Source organism: Hyperolius riggenbachi, chromosome 5 (assembly GCF_040937935.1).
Source record: "Hyperolius riggenbachi isolate aHypRig1 chromosome 5, aHypRig1.pri, whole genome shotgun sequence".
Taxonomy (NCBI): domain Eukaryota; kingdom Metazoa; phylum Chordata; class Amphibia; order Anura; family Hyperoliidae; genus Hyperolius; species Hyperolius riggenbachi.
Genome location: NC_090650.1, coordinates 366,917,190 through 366,942,227, shown reverse-complemented (window position 1 = coordinate 366,942,227; position 25,038 = coordinate 366,917,190). Strand labels below are relative to the sequence as shown.

At 43.4% G+C, this 25,038-nt stretch overlaps 1 protein-coding gene across 7 annotated transcripts in view; it reads right to left on the bottom strand.

The window, feature by feature from the left end:
• LOC137518990 (polyamine-modulated factor 1-binding protein 1-like) overlaps positions 1-25,038 on the bottom strand; it is a 539,976-nt gene that overhangs the window by 322,963 nt on the left and 191,975 nt on the right. For all 7 annotated transcript variants that reach the window (XM_068237518.1, XM_068237520.1, XM_068237522.1 and 4 more), the window contains one exon: positions 23,861-24,014. In XM_068237518.1, the coding sequence (XP_068093619.1) occupies positions 23,861-24,014 (154 nt within the window). The remainder of the gene's footprint in view (positions 1-23,860; positions 24,015-25,038) is intronic.

Sequence of the window (25,038 nt, the reverse complement as noted above, 5' to 3'; positions counted from 1 at the left end):
ATGAATGTTGTGAGATCCGTAACCACAGTTAGTAGAGCATTGTACAGTGTGAGCTACTGATAGAAACGGAAGAATGCCGTATTTTAAGACTTGGGCTGTGTTGACAGATTATGATTATAATCTCTTCCGTCAGTCAAAAATGATGTCATGAACATCTGCACTCTCTTGGGATAAAGGGGAAAGAGGCGCCCAGAGAAGATAAAATGCGTTAAAAACAAATAAAATTAAAAAAGTAGCAGTGCCCAATAGTGCTTATAGCCTTATAAGGCGCCTTGTTTGTGGCTACAAGCACTATTGGGCACTGCTATTTGGCCTGAGGAAGTGGGTATGCACCCACGAAACGCGTTGACAGCGCTATAAAATTCTAGTAATACGTGAATTTGTCTTCAACAAGGTAAGCCACCTCACTTTTTTCATTTGATTTGTTTTTAACACATTTTATCTGCCTTCACCTCCTTTTAGAGGGGGGATCAACCCTCTTTGACCAATTTAGGTCATTTGAGGTTTGCTTTTTATCAAGAGTGCTACCCTCACCAGCTCCGTCTGGTCACCAGAGTAGAGTCTGGGACATAAATCTCCACCTGCTTCTAGTGGTCAGTTGCCCTTCTGCAACCCACCTCTGTGAGTATAATTAATCCGCATGTTTCACATACTTCTGGTACGGTGACATAATGCACCATTTGGGCTCATGTTGTCTCTGTGTTTTCTTTCTGCAGGGTGCAATTTTTATTAATCCCTACTTTTTGTCCATCTACACCAGGGGTCTCAAACTCAATTTACCTGGACGGCCGCAGGAGGCAAAGTCAGGATGAGGCTGGGCCACAAAATGGGCGTGGTCATGACATCATGTGGGCGGGGCTAACTAATGTAGTTGCATAAAAAAAATATGAAGTAAATGCACATCATGACAGACAGCGTTTCACCAGTAAACGCACATAAGAGATAGCTTTTCACCAGTTACTGCTCGTAATGACAGATAGCGTTACCCCAGTAAATGCATATAGGAGACATCGTTACCCCAGTAACTGCACATAAGAGACAGCGTTACCAGTCCAGGGGAGTGCTCACTCAGAGTCAGGCAGGCCTGATGGTGGTTGGTGGTGGTGCCTGCTGCTGGTGCTGCTAGCCCGCTCAGCACAGGAGGGCAAAAAAACAATTTGGAAGTTGGCTGGCTACAGGACAGGAGTCAGGAGGACACCCACCCACCTACCCACTGCATCCTGCACCCACCTTGTCTCGTCGGAGTTCCGACTTAAGTTCCGAGTCCTGCCTGCCTCTGCCTGGCTGTCTAGCTGAGCTTCCGGGGGGCTTCAATAGGGGCTAATGATGCGCCAGCCGGAGCTGAAGCCTGGGTAAGCCCCAGCGTGTCGCCGCCCCTGGCTGCAGAGCCCCCAATTCCCCCGGGAGGCAATCTGTCCGGCATTTCCTGGAAGAGGCAGAGCTTTCAGCTTCAGCTCTGCCCCTCCTGACGTCAATCGCGGCGGATCGCCGCCTCTGCCCGCCCCTCTCACTCTTCCTTCACAGAGGGGCGAGCAGAGGAGGCGATCCGCCGCGATTCACGTCAGGAGGGGCAGAGCTGAAGCTGAAAGCTCTGCCCCTTCCAGGAAATGCAGGCGAATTGCCCCCTGGGGGAATTGGGGGCTCTGTAGCCCTCATTTTGCGGCGGGGACAGGAGGATTAACTATGGAAGCACTGAAGCGAACAAAAGTAGTTCGCTTCAGTGTCTTGCCGGCGCGGGCCGCAAATCAATGTAACGAGGGCCGCAAATTGCCCGCGGGCCACCAGTTTGAGACCCCTGATCTACACTCTCTTGTTTCCACAGAACAACACTGTACTACCCGGGTTATCCTATTGGGGAGATACTTTATCAACTTTGGTGCTGATCTAGAAAACTGTACAATGTGCTTAAAGGTGGACTTTCAACATGACTGGACTGGACTGAGCCCAAATTAATCAATTTTGTTAAGATGAAGTACTCATCTGGCGGCCACACAGATTTAAGATCTAAAAGGATCCTTAGGAAAATTAAAGGACAACTACAGTGAGAAGAATATGGAAGCTGCCATGTTTTAATTCTTTTTAAACAATACCAGTTGCCTGGCAGCCATGCTGATCTATTTGGCTGCAGTAATGTCTGATTAACAGCAGAAACGAGCATGCAGCTAATTTTGTCAGATCTGAAAATAATGTCAGAAACCCCTAATCTGCTGCATGCTTGTTCAGGGTCTATGGCTAAAACTATAAGGGCCGTTTCCACTTGTGCGGTGCAAATTAGTTATGGAAAATGCAAAAATGAATTTGCATCCGGATGCAAATGTTACCGCGAATTCGCGTACGTTTTCACGGTTTTTTTTGTAAGTATGCGAATTTAACGATGTTAGTGCCTGTGTGCTTTTACGTTGATTTTAGGCAAAAAAGTACGCAAATTTACATGGAAAATTCGCATAGCGAAAACGCATGCAAATTTCCTACAATTACATTGTATGCAAATCACACACCGCAAGGCAGTGTGCGAATTCTGATGGCTCTGCTGTGCAGATTTTTCCTGCACAGAAAAACGCTCTGTTTTCCCGACAAGTGGAAACAGGCTAATTAAGTTGTATTGGTTGTGAGAATCTGCGTGCAGAAAACACATGCAGATTCGCGATAGTGGAAACGGGCCCTTAGAGGCAGAGGTTTAGCAGACTAGACAGGCAACTGGTATTGCGTAAAGGGAAAGAAACATGGAAGCCTCCATATCCCTCTCATTTCAGTCGTCCTTTAACTACCTTGAGACCGCTCCACGCCCACGGGTGTGGCCGCTGTGGCAGCCCCAGGACCACCTAACGTCGATTGGTGTCAAGTTCTGGGGCTGCGGTTTGCAGGAGATTGCGCGCAGGATGTGCGCGCATCTCTTGCTCGGGGGCAGAGCTCCGCCCCCTCTTCAGTCTCCGAGCGGCGACTGTTAGACTATTTACATGTACAACGATGCGATCGGCAGCTGCGCTGTACTGGGGACAGCCGTGAAACACCGATCGCCAGGATTGGCCAGCTGGGGGGTGGGAGGGTTTAGAAAAAAAAAAAAAAAGAAATCGTAAAAAAATAAAATAAATTACATAAATATTGATACAAAAAATAAACACTGGGGGGCGATCAGACCCCACCAACAGGGAGCTCTGTTGGTGGGGGGAAATGGGGGGGGGGGGAAATCACTCCTCTGCTGTGTTGTGCGGCCCTGCAGCTTGGCCTTAAAGCTGCAGTGGCCAATTACAGACAAACAGCCTGGTCTTTAGACGGGTTTAGCACTGTGGTCCTCAAGTGGTTAAATAAATAAACAAATGGTGCACTACTTAACCAATTGGACCTTTTTTCTTCCCATTATACAAGATAATTTGGTACACCTCCATATTTTAAAGAGGGAACAGAGTTCATCTTTTTTGCGGTCATACAGATTTGAACTGTCATTTGGTGCTAGTCTGATATGAAACAAATATTTTGTATTGGACAAAAACAACATTTATTAAAATAAATCTGTTTCAGGCATCGCACAGTCCTCACTCGAATATAAAGATTTTTCCAACATGTCTGATCAGATTTTTAGAGAAAAAACGGGATAATCGTTTGTTTTTCTTGATCGAAAAAAATATTCTTTTCAACTATCATTCAAATCGATCGTTTTGGTAGAAAAAAAAATGGAAAATCGAATGTTTTTATTATACAGTGTATGGGTGCCATAAGAGTGAGACTGGCCTTACACCATACAATCTTGTCCCTTCCATGTAGTATGAGGTCTTCTCTAAACAACCTTTTGAAAAAAAATCTCAATCTGTTGGCTCTTAAAGAGGAACTCCAGTTAAAATAATGTAATAAAAAAGTGCTTCATTTTTACAATAATTATGTATAAATGATTTGGTCAGTGTTCACTCATTGTAAAATCTTTTAAATCCCTGATTCACATTCGGACATTTATCACATGGTGACATTTTTACTGTTGGCAGGTGATGTAGCTGCCTCATGCTTTTTTGGCAGTTGGAAACAGCTGTAAACAGCTATTTCCCACAATGCAACAAGGTTCACAGACAGGAAACTGCCAGAAGTACCGCAGTACTCATAGCTTCTTGTGGGAGGGGTTTCCCCACAATATCAGTCATACAGCGCCCCCTGATGGTCTGTTTGTGAAAATGAATAGATTTCTCATGTAAAAGGGGGTATCAGCTACTGATTGGGATAAAGTTTAATTCTTGGTCGGAGTTTCTCTTTAAGGTGGCCACACATCATACAATAGAATGATACATTCTACGTCAATTTGATAAAAATCGAAAGCTTTTTTTCTGTTCATTCGAGAATAAATCTGATCAAATTTCCCATTTTTATTCGATACAAAAAGATCGAGAGTGTTGGATTTTTCTGATAATTTTTTATGGAAATTGAATGGTGTGTGGTAGATTGTCACTTACTTGATGTACAGACCCAAGGAATTTTTTACGGGTTTTATAATCATTTTTTTCATAACTGGGGAAATATTGATCATATGTGTGTGGTACATTGGTCAGATTTATGCAATGTTACAATCAGTCAGAAAAAAATATTGCATTTCTTGAATTGAAAGATATTTTAAAAAAAAAACTGTATGGTGTGTGGGCACCTTTAGGCCGGTTTAAAGAGAATCTGTACTGTGAAAATCTTACATAAATAAAAGTACCAGCCTGTTTGTAGTCTTCTCCTAGCCCTCTCTGTGACATTTTTGCTGCTCCTGCTGCTTTCTTGGTGATAAAAATCACTGTTTTATTAATGGTTTTTGTAAACAATGAAGATGGCCACCAAACAGGAAATACATCATCAGAGCACATGTCAGTTTGTAGTGGCTCCTCTCAAACGTGATTGTACTGCTGTAGTGTTTCTTCCACTTGTTGCCTTAAAGGATACCCGAACTGAAATGTGACATAATGAGATAGACATGTGTATGTACAGTGCCTAGCACACAAATAACTATGCTGTGTTCCTTTTTTTTCTATCTGTATCTGTAAGAGTTAAATATCAGGTATGGAAGTGGCTGACTCAGTCCTGACTCAGACAGGAAGTGACTACAGTGTGGCCCTCACTGATAAGAAATCCCTCTTTTTATCTCTTTCTTGCTCTCAGAAGCCATTTTCTGCTAGGAAAGTGTTTTATAGTTGGAATTTCTTATCAGGGAGGGCCACACTGTAGTCACTTCCTGTCTGAGTCAGGATTGAGTCAGCCACTTACATACCTGATATTTAACTCTTTCAGGCACAGAAAGAAAAAAAGGAACACAGCATAGTTATTTGTGTGCTTGGCACTGTACATACACATGTCTATCTCATCATGTCACATGTCAGTTGAGGTATCCTTTAACTGCTTGTCTGAGCTTTGAACTGACCTTTCTGCACTCACAGCTGTTCACAAGGTCACAGACACCCTAGCTGTGAGCAGAGACCTGTCTGTGAGGGATAAACAAAGCACACACAGAGCCTGCAGGGGGCGTGGAGGAGGTGTGCATAACTTCTCCCTATCACAGCAAAAGGTAGTGCATTCCTCTTTGGGCCGACAAACCTTGACAAAGGAAGATTAGATATAGAAGATTAAATATATTACAGAGACTAGAAAAGGCTGCAGTAAGCCAGAGCGAGAGTCTCTTTAACACTGTAAACTGGCGGCAGCGATGCTGTGCTTCGCTTCCACCGCACCGCCAGAAACAGGCCTTCAGGGAACATCGCTTTAGTATGCTGCGGTGCTCCCTGTCTGGCCACCAGCCAAGCAGGAAGTGATGCGCACTTGCAGTCACTTCCTGCTTCGGGGTTTATGGTAGTGCATGGAAGCGGATTGTAAAAATACGCTTTTGTGCATGCATGGAGTGTCATCGTGTAGGAAACTGTTTCAAAATCCCCGTGTCGGCATACTAAGGACTAACATGAGTTCCGGGATCACTGCAGAAGCCGCGCGGTAACGTAGCTCCAGACCAGTGTCAGGGATGTGGCGAAAAGGTTACTTCCAACGTCTTGCACCGTGGCAGTATGAAAGTCTCCATAAACTTTCATCGCCCCGCGGTGGGGTGCGGTACAAATACTGCACTGCTCCGCTCCAGTGTAAAAGGGCCTATAGACTTCATAGATGAGATAAGACTGTTCAAGATTGTATGGTGTATGGACACCTTGAAAAGTACCTGAAGTGAGAGGGATATAGAGCGGAGCAGTTATTTTCAGGACCACCATAGGCCGTAATAGGAATTACGGCTATAGCGGCACACAACAGTAGCTTTGGCGCCGTCAGAAGATGGAGCTGAAGTTACTTTTAAAACCCAATAATTTGGCACCCAGCAATACCTGGAAGCCAAATTATATCATTCCCCACCATCCATGGCGGCCTGGAGGGGGAATAGTAATTAACACGGCCCAGACTAGTGCAGCAGCAGGATAAGCCATACCAGGTGTATCCGGCGCCCAAGTCTCCCGCGTCGATTACATATGTATGCATATGGAGTGTGGGCGTGGTCGCACCCTGTGAACCTGCTCTCTCCCTCGTCCACCTGGGCATATGTGTAAAAGGGGTGTGGCTTTCCCCTGGTGAGGTGGGAACTAGTGTTGGGCGAACACCTAGATGTTCGGGTTCGCGAACGTTCGCCGAACATCGCCGCGATGTTCGGGTGTTCGACCCGAACTCCGAACATAATGGAAGTCAATGGGGACCCGAACTTTCGTGCTTTGTAAAGCCTCCTTACATGCTACATACCCCAAATTTACAGGGTATGTGCACATTGGGAGTGGGTACAAGAGGAAAAAAATTTAGCAAAAAGAGCTTATAGTTTTTGAGAAAATCGATTTTAAAGTTTCAAAGGGAAAACTGTCTTTTAAATGCGGGAAATGTCTGTTTTCTTTGCACAGGTAACATGCTTTTTGTCGGCATGCAGTCATACATGTAATACATATAAGAGGTTCCAGGAAAAGGGACCGGTAACGCTAACCCAGCAGCAGCACACGTGATGGAACAGGAGGAGGGTGGCGCAGGAGGAGAAGGCCACGCTTTGAGACACAACAACCCAGGCCTTGCATGAGGACAAGAAGCGTGCGGATAGCAATTTGCATTTTGTCGCCATGCAGTCATAAATGTAATACAGATGAGAGGTTCAATAAACAGGGACCGGAAACGCTAACCCATCACAGATGTTCATTGTTCATGTTACTTGGTTGGGGTCCGGGAGTGTTGCGTAGTCGTTTCCAATCCAGGATTGAATCATTTTAATTTGAGTCAGACGGTCTGCATTTTCTGTGGAGAGGCGGATACGCCGATCTGTGACGATGCCTCCGGCAGCACTGAAACAGCGTTCCGACATAACGCTGGCTGCCGGGCAAGCCAGCACCTCTATTGCGTACATTGCCAGTTTGTGCCAGATGTCTAGCTTCGATACCCAATAGTTGAAGGGTGCAGATGGATTGTTTAACACAGCTATGCCATCTGACATGTAGTCCTTGACCATCTTCTCCAGGCGATCGGTGTTGGAGGTGGATCTGCACGCTTGCTGTTCTGTGTGCTGCTGCATGGGTGTCAGAAAATTTTCCCACTCCAAGGACACTGCGGATACTATTCCCTTTTGGGCACTAGCTGCGGCTTGTGTTGTTTGCTGTCCTCCTGGTCGTCCTGGGTTTGCGGAAGTCAGTCTGTCGGCGTACAACTGGCTAGAGGAGGGGGAGGATGTCAATCTCCTCTCTAAAGTCTCCACAAGGGCCTGCTGGTATTCTTCCATTTTGACCTGTCTGACTCTTTCTTCAAGCAGTTATGGAACATTGTGTTTGTACCGTGGATCCAGAAGGGTATAAACCCAGTAATTGGTGTTGTCCAGAATGCGCACAATGCGTGGGTCGCGTTCAATGCAGTCCTAGGCCGAAGAGGTCATAGCCTAGGGTCACAAAACCTGTTTATTTGGGCAATTTCAATGGTGGCGAGTCTGACGTACATACATCGCAGCAATGGCCGTTAGCAACGTCTGAATCTCACGAAATGTCTCATGCAGGTAGAAGACATAATGTTAGACTTGGGCTCCAAAGATGGGGTCCCTACATCTCTGCAAACCAGAGTTACAGGGCTCCAAAATTGGTAAAATCCCCCATAGGCTTTCATTGCCTCCCTATTTCACTTTCCAAAATCTCACATCTTTTCAAAGGGCAATTGCTCAGCAGTGGCAAATTTTCTAGCATTGTAGGGACCCCTTAGGGGGAACATGACAGGTGAGTTTCGGGCCCCTAGGCCAAAGAGGTCATAGCCTAGGGTCACAAAAACCTGTTTATTTGGGCCATTTCAATGGTAGTGATGCTGACGTACATAAATCTCAGCCATGGCCGTTAGCAACGTCTGAATCTCACGAAATGTATCATGCAGGTAGAAGACATATTGTTAGACTTGGATTCCAAAGATGGGGTCTCTACATCTCTGCAAACCAGAGTTACAGGGCTCCAAAATTGGTAAAATCCCCCATAGGCTTTCATTGGGCCTACTATTTACCGTTCCAAAATCTCACACCATTTCAAAGGGCAATGGCTCAGCAGTGGCAAAACTCACCAGTCATGATCCCCCTAAGAGTCCCTACAATGCTAGAAAATTTGGTACTGCTGAGCCATTGCCCTTTGAAAAGATGTGAGATTTTGGAAAGTGAAATAGGGAGGCAATGAAAGCCTATGGGGGAGTTTACCAATTTTGCACCCCTGTAACTCTGGTTTGCAGAGATGTAGGGACCCCATCTTTGGAATCCAAGTCTAACAATATGTCTTCTACCTGCATGAGATATTTCGTGAAATTCAGACGTTGCTAACGGCCATGGCTGAGATTTATGTACGCCAGCATCACTACCATTGAAATTGCCCAAATAAACAGGTTTTTGTGACCCTAGGCTATGACCTCTTCGGCCTAGGGGCCCGAAACTCACCAGTCATGATCCCCCTAAGGGTCCCAACAATGCTAGAAAATTTGCCACTGCTGAGCAATTGCCCTTTGAAAAGATGTGAGATTTTGGAAAGTGAAATAGGGAGGCAATGAAAGCCTATGGGGGATTTTACCAATTTTGCACCCCTGTAACCTGGTTTGCAGAGATGTAGGGACCCCATCTTTGGAATCCAAGTCTAACAATATGTCTTCTACCTGCATGAGATATTTCGTGAAATTCAGATGTTGCTAACGGCCATGGCTGAGATTTATGTACGTCAGCATCACTACCATTGAAATTGCCTAAATAAACAGGTTTTTGTGACCCTAGGCTATGACTTCTTCGGCCTAGGACTGCATTGAACGCGACCCACGCATTGTGCGCATTCTGGACAACACCAATTACTGGGTTTATACCCTTCTGGATCCACGGTACAAACACAATGTTCCAAAACTGCTTGAAGAAAGAGTCAGACGGGTCAAAATGGAAGAATACCAGCAGGCCCTTGTGGAGACTTTAGAGAGGAGATTGGCATCATCCCCCTCCTCTAGCCAGTTGTACGCCGACAGACTGACTTCCGCAAACCCAGGACGACCAGGAGGGCAGCAAACAACACAAGCCGAAGCTAGTGCTCAAAAGGGAATGGTATCGGCAGTGTCCTTGGAGTGGGAAAATGTTCTGACACCCAAGCAGCAGCACACAGAACAGCAAGCGTGCAGATCCACCTCCAACACCGATCGCCTGGAGAAGATGGTCAAGGACTACATGTCAGATGGCATAGCTGTGTTGAACAATCCATCTGCACCCTTCAACTATTGGGTATCGAAGCTAGACACCTGGCACAAACTGGCAATGTACGCAATAGAGGTGCTGGCTTGCCCGGCAGCCAGCGTTATGTCGGAACGCTGTTTCAGTGCTGCCGGAGGCATCGTCACAGATCGGCGTATCCGCCTCTCCACAGAAAATGCAGACCGTCTGACTCAAATTAAAATGAATCAATCCTGGATTGGAAACGACTACGCAACACTCCCGGACCCCAACCAAGTAACATGAACAATGAACATCTGTGATGGGTTAGCGTTTCCGGTCCCTGTTTATTGAACCTCTCATCTGTATTACATTTATGACTGCATGGCGACAAAATGCAAATTGCTATCCGCACGCTTCTTGTCCTCATGCAAGGCCTGGGTTGTTGTGTCTCAAAGCGTGGCCTTCTCCTCCTGCGCCACCCTCCTCCTGTTCCATCACGTGTGCTGCTGCTGGGTTAGCGTTACCGGTCCCTTTTCCTGGAACCTCTTATATGTATTACATGTATGACTGCATGCCGACAAAAAGCATGTTACCTGTGCAAAGAAAACAGACATTTCCCGCATTTAAAAGACAGTTTTCCCTTTGAAACTTTAAAATCGATTTTCTCAAAAACTATAAGCTCTTTTTGCTAATTTTTTTTTCCTCTTGTACCCACTCCCAATGTGCACATACCCTGTAAATTTCGGTTATGTAGCATGTAAGGAGGCTTTACAAAGCACGAAAGTTCGGGTCCCTATTGACTTCCATTATGTTCGGAGTTCGGGTCGAACACCCGAACATCGCGGCCATGTTCGGCCCGAACATCTAGATGTTCGCCCAACACTACACGTGAACGGTTTGGCCGAACACCATCAGGTGTTCGGCTGAACTCGAACATCACCCGAACAGGGTGATGTTCTGCAGAACCCGAACAGTGGCGAACACTGTTCGCCCAACACTAGTGGGAACATTGCTACAAGTCACTTCTACATAGCTGTACCAGGAAATACAAGCAGCAAATAATACTTTCTACAGACTTATTTTAAAGCCATCACTGCAGAAAGTGTGATAAGGACACACAAAATAAACCTAATATGGACCATGCATAAAGTTGAATGTAGGTTTGCTTTAACCACTTCACCCAAAGCGTTTTTACCCTAACGGACGAGTGATTTTCACCTTTCAGTGCTCATCCCTTTCATTTGCCAATAGCTTAATTCCTACTAATCATAATGAAATGATCTATATCTTGTTTTTTTCACCACCAATTAGGCTTTTTGGGGTTGATATTTGTTTTCAGCAAATACTTTATTTTCTATGCATTTTAACGGGAAAAACAAGGAAAAAATGAAAAAATACACTATTTCTCCAATTTCATCCCCTATAGTTTTAATATAAACACTGCTACTGTACATAAAACCCAAACATTTTATCTGCCCATTTGTCCTGGTTATCACAAGATTTTAATTATGTCCCTAGTACAAGTATGGTGACAATATAGTATTTCAAAATAAAGGTGTATTTTATGTATGTATTTGTTCACTAATCTCACGTGCGCGGGAACGCGCGTGCTTACGCACACGTGCACAGTGGCAGCAGCACTGTTTGACTTATAAAAATGTCCTGGAGCCGTTAAGAGGTTCTAGCAGGACGTTTTTATAAGTCTGCTTCTCATTCAGTGGTTAACGATACTTTTCATGCATGAGGGAAATATAAGTTTTCTTCTTTACATTGCCTTATTTCTATTTAGCTTATATTTTTCCAGATCATATATTCGTATTTGTTGAAGAATTTATATCTATTTTATTGTGGATCTCTTGGGTCTACGCCCACACAAACTAAAGATTGATGAAAAGAGCTAATCATATGATTCCAATCCCATTGTGGCACACAAATCAGTGCAGTAAATACTCTTTTGGGTTTTTACAATATAAGCCAAAGAAGTAGGGACGGGGATAATATGTGATTATCACCCCTTTATTGTTACTATAGAGACTTGCATGCTAGAGGACTAAATGGTTTATTTTATTAGACATGTAGAGTTTATACGCTTCACTCTACATTATTCTGACCTGCTTTTGTTGATCCTATCTGCATTTTATAGGTTGTAAGCGGTTTCTTTCTGAAATAATAAACTTATTAAAAGGAAAAAAAAGGACTACAATAAGTCAAATGCAAACCTACTACAGTGTTATGTTGTATTCAGTATGCTGTGTGTAAGTTTGTACATTTTGGAATTAAAGAGAATCTGTAACCTAAAAACCTCCTATAAATAAACATACCAGCCTGTAGGTTTTGATCTCCTGTCCGCCTCTGTCACATTTTCGCTGCTCCCCACCAGAATCCTGGCCCCAAAAAAAGCAGTTTTATAAACTGTTTTTGTAAACAAAAAATATGGCTGGCAAACAGGAAGTTCATCATAATATTGCATATTCCTGTAAACTGCATTGCAGTTTCCATGAAAGGTTATATTATTGAACAATAAATTCAGCCTGTAGAGTTTATTCATAGTTTAGAAGACGTTTTGCCTTGTAAAGAATGCTGCAATCTTTAGTAGTGATTACTGATAGCAGGTCTGTGTCTGCATTCTGCAATAGTCTATGAGCTATGCTTCTCACAGTTATCAGCTTTTATCAGTAGATGATACTGAGAGCAGGGAATGTGTGAGCTCTGCTTTTCACAGTTTTCAGTGTGTGAAAGACTCAAAAAGACTCAGAGCAGGGCTATCAGTGTAACCTCCTCCTGTCTGTAAACAATTACAACCACTTCCTCTTTGGGCCGACAAGCCAGACAAAGGAGAGTAAATTAGATTTATTACAGCAATAGAGCAACTAAAAAAGGCTGCAGTAAGCCAGAGCACTTTAGAATACATACAGGAACCTGTAAGATAGTAGAAATAAGGCTGAACATTTTGTTACAGAGTCTCTTTAAACCATACTTTGCCCCAGTTACATTATTTTTGAGAAATATAAAACTGTTGCTACAAAATGAATACAATTTTCCTCTGAAGGATTACTAATTAAGTCATCTAAAAACATACTGCAACCTGGTTAGTATCTAGAATTATATCCCTGTCTGCTTCCATCAGAGTATCTTCTACAAGATTAGAGATTCAGGGCCACTGCCAAGAATCCACCATGTATACAGCAGCAATGATCCCCTCAATGCGTCAGAGAGGGACTAGACTGGTAGATCAGGCTCAGGGCATTGTTCTCCTGTTCCCCCCGTCCTCTTGTGCATCGTGCTATGCCTCCATAGCAACAGAACGTGTTGCTAGCCTGCAGGCTAGCCTCCCGTCTGTATAGAACTCAGGCTCAAACTTTGGTTGGGTAAGGCAGATCCCTGTGGGTGACAGTCCTTGTATATGTGTATAAGGCTTAAAGGGAACCTGAAGTGAGATGCATATAGAGGCTGCCATATATATTTCCTTTTAAGCAATATCAGTAGCCTGGCATCTTGCTGAACTCTTTGGCTGCAGTAGTGTCTGTATCACATACCTGAAACAAGCATACAACAAATATTTGATTTTTGGTAGAAACCACTAATCTGCATGCTTGTTCAGGAACAACAGGACAGCCAGGCAACTGGTATTGTTTAGAAGGAAATAACTATGACAGCCTCCATAACCATCGCACTTCAGGTTCCCTTCAAAAAGCATAATGGCAGTTTGTTTCACCCCAAAAAGAAGAGATTTAAAATGTGATTTAAAAAAAAAAAACTACAGAAGACATAAGATAAGCTCCTATTGCTATTTATTACATCTCACTACATCAGCTTCACTTTCAAGAACAGATTCTATTTAGGCTGTGGTGCAAGTGAATAAAGTCTGAAACTCAGCATTTCTTCTTTGCTCTAAAAGATTACTTACAGCCTTAAACCTACTACAAAAAAAATGTAGCATAGCAGAACAGCATTAAAACAGTTAAACACAGCACTTTGTTCTGCAGTGGAAAGTGCCTTCAGCTTGTTATCAACATCCGAAGCGGTGATAACATTGATAACATATCTTTTGTTTACATTCCTCTGTTACATTATTGGCTGTGCTGAAAAGGAGCTTTTGCTGCTTCAAACATGCACACAGTTGGTAAATTACCACGTGAAGATTTTAATCTATAATTACAGCAGCTATGAATAAAATGCAATGGCAGCTTCCAGAGCTGATAAACTATAATTTGGGAACTTGTAATTTGTAAACTGACAATATTACTTGTGCGCAAAACCAAATATGGTAACTGTATGATTAATAAAAAGTAGGAAATACTTTTCTTATTGAATGTTATGTCAAAGTTTTATTCCACTTTAATAAATAATAATAATAATAATAATAATAATAATAATAAATTAGGTACTGTCTCTTTTTTAACTATTTGGAAATTCCAGGCACTGGGCCCTGCAGCTGATAGCACGAGTTTTATAAAGTCCACTTGTGTATTCTTCAGCCAGTATTAATTACTGTTGGTAGACAGACTGCTCTAGCAGAGGAGCAGCTTAATTAGAATATGCTAACTGTAGTAAAAGTATTTTAACCCTTGAAAGATGAACTGCAATAATGAAGCAGCTTTTTAAACACCTCAAAGCACAATTCAAATGCTCCGAGACGCTCAGTCATCCGATGACATGCTATTCCCTGTTCAACAGCAAGAGACTAACGTATCGGAGCTTCCTGTAAGGTCTTAAGAAGACCATTATCGGTACTGATGGCCGAAAGACAGCAAGCAGCAAGCAGAACCCATCATGCATTTAAAAAAAAAATGCTAGTAACGTTCTTCTTAGTGCTCACTATGGTGTGTTCTATAGAACAGTTGTAGGCTAACACACCACAAATCAATATAAAATGCCCACGAGAATAGGACCTAAAAGAGTGGCTTCATGATTTCACTCAGTAAATCAGGCTGCAGAAAATCAAATGTGTTCACTTTCCATCCGCACTGAAAGCATTTCTGTGAATGTGATCGAGATCTATGTACAGTTATTTGAAAAAATCAAGTGCACCCTATGGAAAACATTTTTGTTTCCTAAACATACAAATATGTGATCTTGATTTCAATAATACCGATAGGTAAAGGTGATATAATGTAACAAATATGCACCATTTACATATTCTACCCCAGTGGGTAGTGTAAGGAAACATATGCACCCCCAATAACTGCCATAAACACCGTATAAGATGAAACAGGTGCACACTACATCAGGTGCAAATTATTAAAACATTATTAGACCGGATTTTGGAAGGTCCTGTGTTGCATAAGACTCGGACATATAGTTTGATTTATTCTTTGCTAATGAAGTTAGTGATATCACTGTACACACATCAAAATACCTCTGTGAGATCTATAGAAAGAAGGTCATAGATGCCCCAAAGTCTGGGAAGAGATGTTAACAGATCACCAAACTACAAGACATCAATCATTTCATTGTCCACAAGATCTTCTACAAGTGAAAAATATGCTAAACAACTGCCGGACTTCAGCAGGCCAAAATGTTCAGCTGAAATCCAAATGGAAAATACAAAACAATCTGTAACTTTGTAGGTCCATCACATAACCTACAAGAAGCTCTCACCACCACTGACGTTAATACAGTACAATCTCATTATAGTAAACTTCAGTATTGTAAACCTCTGCCTATAATAAAATCAGCCCCACACCCCGACCATGTGCCTGTATGAATATACAATGTATAACCAACTTCGATATGTATACTAAACTTCTGATATAGTAAACTACTTGGTCAGGTCCCTTTAAGTTTACTATAAGGGGATTTTACTGGATACATGCATCCACCAAACTTACAGAAAATAGCAGACATGATTTATATATTTTTTTAAAAAGTGCAATAAAAACCAAAGAAAAAATGAAACAGCTGCCCAGAGAAATCAAGCATTTAATAGCTGAAAAATGGTTAATTTCTGTGGGTAACTGCTCCAGTTCTTCAGTGTTTCTTGCGCTGGTCTTTTTAATTTGTACCCTGAGTGAAGTGATTCAGAAGATATTAAAGGCAGGGGATCGCCACAACAGCTTGAGGCATTTTAAAGGAAAACGTTTATTTGCTGAAAATAGATCTAAGGTGTATCAGTGTTACAGAAGCTGCTTTGTAAGATTAAAAACTACCAATACTATTCAATCTGCAGCCAGCTATGCTTTTTCCTGACATGGCAGATGACTCAAATCATGCTGAGTGTGCAGTTCATATGCAAAGACTTCTAGTTAGAACTAGAAAAGTTCAAATGTTCAATAATTAGTTTAAAGGGAAGGTTCAGGGAGGGTGGGCAAAAAATAAAAATCAAATTCCACTTACCTGGGGCTTCCTCCAGCCCGTGGCAGGCAGGAGGTGCCCTCGCCGCCGCTCCGCAGGCTCCCGGTGGTCTCCGGTGGCGCGCCCGACCTGGCCAGGCCGGCTGCCAGGTCGGGCTCTTCTGCGCTCCAAGGCCCGGAACTTCTGCGTCCCACGCCGGCGCTTTGACGTCATCGGACGTCCTCCGGGCTCTACTGCGCATGCGCAGAACTACTGCGCATGCGCAGTAGAGCACGGAGGACGTCCGATGACGTCAGAGCGCCGGCGTGGGACGCAGAAGTTCCGGGCCTTGGAGCGCAGAAGAGCCCGACCTGGAAGCCGGCCTGGCCAGGTCGGGCGCGCCACCGGAGACCACCGGGAGCCTGCGGAGCGGCGGCGAGGGCACCTCCTGCCTGCCACGGGCTGGAGGAAGCCCCAGGTAAGTGGAATTTGATTTTTATTTTTTGCCCACCCTCCCTGAACCTTTCCTTTAAGGGAACCTTAACTGAAAAGGATATGGATTTTTCCTTTTAAAATAATACCAGTTGCCTGACTCTTCTGTTGAGCCTTTGTCTCTAATACTTTTAGCCACAGCCCTGAACAAGCATGCAGATTAGGTGCTCTGACTGAAGTCAGGCTGGATTAGCTGCATGTTTGTTTCAGGTGATTCAGCCACTGCTGCAGCCAAAGAGATCAGCAGGACTGCCAGGCAACTGGTATTGTTTAAAAAGAAACATCCATATCCCTCTCAGTTTAGGTTTCCAATAACCTTCCTGTCGGTATTGACGGTTATACACGTCAATAAAAAACATGCTGTGAACAGTATTGATGTGCATAAAAGTCAATTCTCTCCTGCACTGTATAGGTAAAAAAAAAGGTTATGGAAATTAATTGGATCACTTTTTGCACAGATATCCAGGGGAAATTGAATGCCAGAGAGGTTAAAGGACCACTATCGTGAAAAATTGTAAAATTTAAAATACATGTAAACACACAAATTAGAAGTGTGTTTCTTCCAGAGTAAAATTAGCTATAAATTACTTCGTTCCTATGTTGCTGTCACTTACAGTAGTTAGTCAAAAACTGATGGAATTTACATGTTTTTGACTAGTCCATCTCTTCATGTAGATTCTCAGAATGTCATTTATTCTTTACAAAAACACTTCCTGGAAAGGATCTATACAGAGATGCAGGCCAGCCCTGTACCGGTTAGCACATTATTTTGGCAGTTGGACTGAGCAACTGCCGTTCACAATAAGGGCTTTTGAAAATAAAGTAAAATCCTGAGAATCCCCCATGAGGAGAGATGGGCTAGTCCAAAACCTGTCATTTCAGTCAGATTTCTACTAACTACTGTAAGTGACAGCCGCATAGGAAAAAATTAATGTATAACACATTTTACTCTGGGAGAAATTTACTTTTTATGTGTTTTCGCGTATTTTAAATGTTATAGTTTTTCCTGATAGTGGTCCTTTAACCACTTGCCGACCGCACACTCATACCGTGCGGCGGCAAAGTGGTAGCTGGAGGACCAGCGACGCACATCTGCGTCGCCAGGTGCCTCCCTAATTAATCAGGAAAGGCCGCTCGCGCGAGCGGCCGTTTCCTGTTAGATCACGGAGCGGGTCTCCGTGAATAGCCTGCGAGCCCCTGATCGCGGCTCGCAGACTAAATGTAAACGCAGGAGACGTTTGTCTCCTTTGTTTACATTGAACGGCGCTGCTGTACAGCAGCGCCGTAAGGCAGATCGGCGATCCCTGGCCAAGCAACGACCGGGGATCGCCGCCATGTGACAGAGGACATCCTGTCACAGGCTGCACAGGACGGATAGCGTCCTGTGCAGCCCCGATCACCAGGGGGGAGAGGTAGGAGAGGGAGGGGGGGGGGGGAATTTCGTCGCGGAGGGGGGCTTTCAGGTGCCCCCCCCCCACAACATGCCAGCCGGCAGGAGCAAAAAGACCCCCCCTGCACATCATCCCCATAGGGGGGAAAAAAGGGGGGCGATCTGATCGCTCTGCATGCAATCTGATCTGTGCTGGGGGCTGCAGAGCCCACCCAGCACAGATCATAAAAAAACAGCGCTGGTCCTTAAGGGTGGGTAAAGGCTGGGTCCTCAAGTGGTTAAAGAGAATCTGTATTGTTAAAAAAAATCACACAAAAGTAAACATACCAGTGCGTTAGGGGACATCTCCTATTACCCTCTGACACAATTTCGCTGCTCCTCGCTGCATTAAAAGTGGTTAAAAACAGTTTTAAAAAGTTTGTTTATAAACAAACAAAATGGCCACCAAAACAGGAAGTAGGTTGATGTACAGTATGTCCACACATACAAAATACATTCATACACAAGCAGGCTGTATACAGCCTTCCTTTTGAATCTCAAGAGATTATTTGTGTGTTTCTTTCCCCCTGTTCTCATGCACTGAAGTTTCAGGCTGCTTGTTTCTTCCTGCAAACAGCTTTGCCCTTGTCTGTAATTCTTCAGTATGTGAAAGCCCAGCCAGCTCAGAGGACGATTTATCCAGCTTGTAAAAGATAAGAGAGAAGCTGCTCTAATTCTAAATAACACACAGGCAGTGTGCATACAGGGGCCTGGCCCTGGAAGGGGGAGTTCATAGCAGAACCACAACACTGAAGAACTTGGCAGCCTTCCAGACACAGGCTGACAAGTCTGACAAGAGAGAGACAAGTTGATTTATTACAGAGATGGTGATAGTAGAACGTGCTGCAGTAAGCCAGAACACATTAGAATAGCTTTTTGAACTTGTAGGATGATAAAAAACAGGATGCAATTTTTGTTACGGAGTCTCTTTAAGCTGCTTCAGGAGTGAGATTAGCAGTCAGCAAGGTTTTTTCTCATATTCCTTCCAATTTGGATATTGCTTAACCCTCACGCAGCAGCATTTTCATAAGCTGTCAGTTTCCCAGGAAAGTCCTTGACACGCAAGCAAAATAATCCACTTCCTGTCACTGTTTCCCTATGTTCAGCTGCTGTAACAGCTTGGGAAATGGCTCCCACAGCGACCCAAGTCCCAGAGCTCTGGCAAGTCAGAGCAAATCTTTCAATCTATCTGACTGCCTACTATAGTCACATGACAGGCTGATCATGTGACACATCTGGGTAATGCAGCCTTGACATTGTACATCTATCCTTTTCTACATACACTTTAAGCAGAAAGGGATTTTATTTAAAAAAAAATACAATTATAAAAAGTTATTAAGTTGTAAAGAAAAAAAAGAAAATAAAAATAGCCTGTATGCTGAAAGAGGCAGCAAAAAGTGCATGTCATTATTGATTAGGGCCTAATTTTGATCACACTTACAGTGTACCTGAAGTGATGCCATGTAATCATGAGATGAACATATGCCAAATGTAGGTGCAACTCTCTAGAATACTTAATGCAGCCCGAAGTGAAAAGAGCTTAAGAAAAAAAGTTTAATACTGTATTGTCTCATTTGAATGATACACTCTTAGTGTTCAAGAGCCAAAATAGATCAACAATTTACCTTCTTAATCTATCCTCTGCACTCAGAAGCTGTACTCTGCCAAGCAGGAGTTTTATAGCTGTACAGGTCCTTCTAAAAAATTAGCATATTGTGATAAAGTTCATTATTTTCAAGACTTTCATATATTTTAGATTCATTACACACAACTGAAGTAGTTCAAGCCTTTTATTGTTTTAATATTGATGATTTTGGCATACAGCTCATGAAAACCCCAAATTCCTATCTCAAAAAATTAGCATATTTCATCCGACCAATAAAAGAAAAGTGTTTTTAAAACAAAAAAAAGTCAACCTTCAAATAATTATGTTCAGTTATGCACTCAATACTTGGTCGGGAATCCTTTTGCAGAAATGACTGCTTCAATGCGGCGTGGCATGGAGGCAATCAGCCTGTGGCACTGCTCAGGTGTTATGGAGGCACAGGATGCTTCGATAGCAGCCTTAAAGAGACTCTGAAGCGAGAATAAATCTCGCTTCAGAGCTCATAGTTAGCAGGGGCATGTGTGCCCCTGCTAAACCGCCGCTATCGCGCCGCTAAACGGGGGTCCCTTCACCCCCAAACCCACCCCCGCAATAGTTGGTCGTAGAGTTGGTCGTTCGTGGAGGCAGGGCTAACGGCTGCAGCCCTGCCTCCAGTCGCGTCTATCAGCGGCGCATCGCCGCCTCTCCCCCGCCCCTCTCAGTGAAGGAAGACTGAGAGGGGCGGGGGAGAGGCGGAGATACGCGCTGACAGACGCGCGTGGGGCAGGGCTGCGGCGGTTAGCCCTGCCCCAACCAGGAAGTGCTCCCCCGCTGCACCGAGGGGATTTGGGGGTAAAGGGACCCCCGTTAAGCCGCGGGATAGCGGCGTTTTAGAAGGGGCACACATGCCCCTGCTATCTATGAGGTCTGAAGCGAGATTTATTCTCGCTTCAGACTCTCTTTAAGCTCATCCAGAGTGTTGGGTCTTGCATCTCTCAACTTTCTCTTCACAATATCCCACAGATTCTCTATGGGGTTCAGGTCAGGAGAGTTGGCAGGCCAATTGAGCACAGTAATAGCATGGTCAGTAAACCAGTTACCAGTGGTTTTGGCACTGTGAGCAGGTGCCAGGTTGTGCTGACAAATGAAATCTTCATCTACATAAAGCTTTAGAGCAGATGGAAGCATGAAGTGCTCCAAAATCTCCTGCATTGACCCTGCCCTTGATAAAACAACCAGCAGCTGACATGGCACCCCAGACCATCACTGACTGTGGGTACTTGACACTGGACTTCAGGCATGTTGGCATTTCCCTCTCCCCAGTCTTCCTCAGACTCTGGCACCTTGATTTCCGAATGACATGCAAAAGTTGCTTTCATCCGAAAAAAGTACTTTGGATCACTGAGCAACAGTCCAGTGCTGCTTCTCTGTAGCCCAGGTCAGGCGCTTCTGCCGCTGTTTCTGGTTCAAAAGTGGCTTGACCTGGGGAATGCGGCACCTGTAGCCCATTTCCTGCACGCGCCTGTACACAGTGGCTCTGTATGTTTCTACTCCAGACTCAGTCCACTGCTTCCGCAGGTCCCCCATTGTGTGGAATCTGTCCTTCTTCACAATCTTCCTCAGGGTCCGGTCACCTCTTCTCGTTTTGCAGCGTTTTCTGCCACACTTTTTCCTTCCCACAGACTTCCCACTGAGGTGACTTGATGGGAACAGCCTATTAGTTCAGAAATGTATTTCTGTGTCTTACCCTCTTGCTTGAGGGTGTCAGTGATGGCCTTCTAGACAGCAGTCAGGTCGGCAGTCTTACCCATGAATGCGGTTTTGAGTAATGAACAGGGCTGGGAGTTTTTAAAAGCCTCAGGAATCTTTTGCAGGTGTTTAGAGTTAATTAGTTGATTCAGATGATTAGGTTAATAGCTCGTTTAGAGAACCTTTTCATGATATGCAAATTTTTTGAGATAAGAATTTGGGGTTTTTATGAGCTGTATGCCAAAATCATCAATATTAAAATAATAAAAGGCTTGAACTACTTCAGTTGTGTGTAATGAATCTAAACTATATGAAAGTCTAATGTTTATCAGTACATTACAGAAAATAATGAACTTTATCACAATTTGCTAATTTTTTGAGAAGGACCTGTAATTCTTTTTCGGTAAAGGTTATGCTATAGTCCAACTAGGTCATGACCGTAGAGAAACTTTCACTTGCATGCATGAATGCTTAATTCTTTCAGTCAGAAAAAGAAGAAAAGGAACACAACCTAGTTATTTGTATGCTTGTAACCTCCGGTATACTTTTTGCAAGTAAAACAAAAAAAAGAAAAAAGTAATAACACACATAGAATTGCTCGTTGAGCAAGTTACTTCAAAGAGCAGGTACCCTTTTAATGCAGGTTAAAAAATTAATTTTAAAAGATAATAGATAATACATTTTGAGCATCTGTGCCTGGATACTATAAGAATAAATAGACAGGCATATCGCTTACATATAAGTTGCTTCTTTTTATTTAGCAATTTAAAAAATATTAATTGCTACTTTAATAGTATCGGATTTATAAAAGGGCATCCTATTTTAATCACTGGCCAACAGTACCTGATCCCCAGTACCAACATTTCCTGCAAAGTGGTAATCCACAGCCCCCTACAATTGAAAGGCGTAATGGATTGCCAGCCGACTCTTAAAAAGTAGCGACATACGCCGCTCATAGACTATTATTGCTGCTCTTCTTTACTGTGGCCTGAGGAGCCAATTTATAAAGATGCCCAATGTGAACAGCACTACTTTCTAGCTGTGCAATGATTTCTAAAAAGGCAGTTTTATTGTCAATTTATAAATATAGCTTAAGGGCTATTATATAACACATTTCCAATAATCATATAAAAGTGGCAATACTGTTAAGTACTTTTTATCAACCAATTTCTATTTTTTTTTATAAATATAGCAACTTGAAAAGTTCCATTATTTCTTCATAAACAATGCCTCCTATTAGGTGATCAGCTGTCTGCCAGCTTTCTAAACAGAACCCTGAATAAACAGTAAAGATTTTAAGGAACAGAGAAATATGCAGGGCTCCTAATCAGGCTACACCTAAATTGACTACCAACAGAGGTGTGCAAAGCCCCCTAGAGGCTAAATACACATCTTGTATGCAAAACAGGTGCTGATTTAAAGGAATACTGTAGAGGGGTGGGGAAAATGAGTTGAACTTACCTGGGGCTTCTAATGGTTCACCGCAGACATCCTGTGCCTGCGTAGCAACTCACAGATGCTCTGGCCCCGCCTCTGGTTCACTTCTGGGATTTCAGACTTGGGAGTCTGAAAACCACTGCGCCTGCGTTGCCGTGTCTTCACTCCAGCTGATGTCACCAGTAGCGTACTGCGCAGGCCCAGTATGGTCTGTGCCTGCGCAGTATGCTCTTGGCGACATCAGCGGGAGCGAGGACATGGCAGCACAGGCGCAGTGGTTTTCAGACTTTAAAGTCTGAAATTCCAGAAGTGAACCAGAGGCGGGGCCAGAGCATCGGTGAGTGGCTGCGTGGGCACAGGATGTCTGCGGGGGACCATTAGAAGCCCCAGGTAAGTTCAGCTCATTTTCCCCAACCCCCATACAGTATTCCTTTAAGTCCTACACAAGACACAGGCATCCACTGCATAGGCTGAACCGACTATTCATTTCTCCAGGCAACGGCAAAATCACTAAGGTAGAAGGTAATATATATCTAATCACTATAAAAAGAAACCTTGACCAAGAATTTAAATTCATCTCAATGAGTAGCTGATACCCCCTTTCCCATGAGAACTCTTCCTTTTCACGGATGATCAGGGGGCTCTGTATGGCTGATATTGTGGTGAAACCCCTCTGCAGTGTGATGTCAGGACCATGGTCCTGACAGTTTCCTGTCTGTGAACCTCATTGTATTGTGGGAAATAACAGCTGTTTACAGCTGGGTCCAACTGCCAAAAAAGCAAGCAGCATCTCCTTCCACAGACATCACCTGCCAGCAGTAAAAATGTCACCATGTGGTAAATGTCAGAATGTAAATCAGGGAAAGGAAAGATTTTACAATGGTCAAACACTGACTAAATCATTTATACATAATTATTGTAAAAATGAAGCAATTTTGTATTACATTATTTTCACTGGAGTTCCTCTTTAAGCCATGCAAATATTAATCCAGGTCAAAACCCCAGCTAACACCTATGAAACAGCTGGACCAGTACTAAACCTTCATGAGACTGCAAAGAATGAGTGGTATAGTGCTTGAGGAATGCATAACCATTGGTTCAGTCTGCAAAATACCCATCTACTGTGCACAGACCATAGGTAGAGAGCATGGATCTGTTTATTGCAGTAAAAGGATGAACTTAATAGAAAGCAGCTAACAGAGTAATTGTGAAATAGATAACAATCCAATACCTGCTGCTGTAAGCTGTAAGCATTGTCTTGGACTGCAGTGATCTCCGTTTGGTACTTGCGATTGGTTTGCTGAAGCTGTAGCATTTCTTGGACTGTGAGATGGTGCTGATCATTTAGGGAGGTCATTTCTGTCCTCACATTTTCAAGCCTTTGCCTAGGTTACAGGAAAAAAAACAGAGGGGAAAATAGGTATTTTAACGCAGATATCCAGAGTGACAGAATAGGTCTTGGCTTCCTATTCACAGAAGACCTCAGAAGAACTAAAGTGGTCTTGCAAGCCTGGTCTGGAGCTATAAAAGCTGACCTGAACTCAGAACTTCCTCTCTGCTCTATAAGATAAGCAACAGCATAATAAGATTTAAAGAAAAACATTTATTTGTTACAGGCTGATACAAATCCTGCAATAAATCTGCAGTTTGTCTACTTCCTGCTTTCATGGAAGCAGACGTATTGCTAACATCCTGTGTTTAAAAATGTGCTCTCTGCTTTGGCAGTCAGCTGAAACAGCTGAAAGATCAAATTACAACTTGAGCTTAGTCACAGATGAGGGGGAATTAGAAAGCAGGGATGAGCTCCGGATCAAATTCGGATGAAATGATGATTTCATCCTCCTAATTAGTGCACCTGAGCGGCTTGATGTGTGTGTGTGTGTGTGTGTGTGGGGAGGGGGGGGGGGGGGGTTTAAACGTACCCAGCAGCCTTCTTCTTTAACTCGTCCCACAGCGCGTTACCAAGCCGCGTCACATGACTACTATGCTTCCTCCTTCAACCTGGAAGGTGGAAGTGTTTATAGTCACGTAACCGCTGCTTGAAACGCAATTACATAGCACTGATAGCACTGACACAATTTCCACAGCGCCTATCATAGCGCAAAGCCAAACCAAATTTTGAGAAAATGCAAGCTGGCCTACCAGTATGCTTTTAGAACACAGGAGAAAAACAGATCACCTGGAGGAAACCCACGCAAACATCAAGAGACCTTACGGAACTCCATGCAGATCTTCTCTTAGCTTGGATTCAAACTTGGGACACTGGATATATAAGGTGTGAGCACTAACCACTTAGCAACCATACTTACCCATGCTTCTTCTACTATTCTACAGCCAGCAGACCCTTATCATATCAGGCCTGGTCTTCATTTATATTGATTAAACCTTTTTTTGAAGAACATCTCCTTA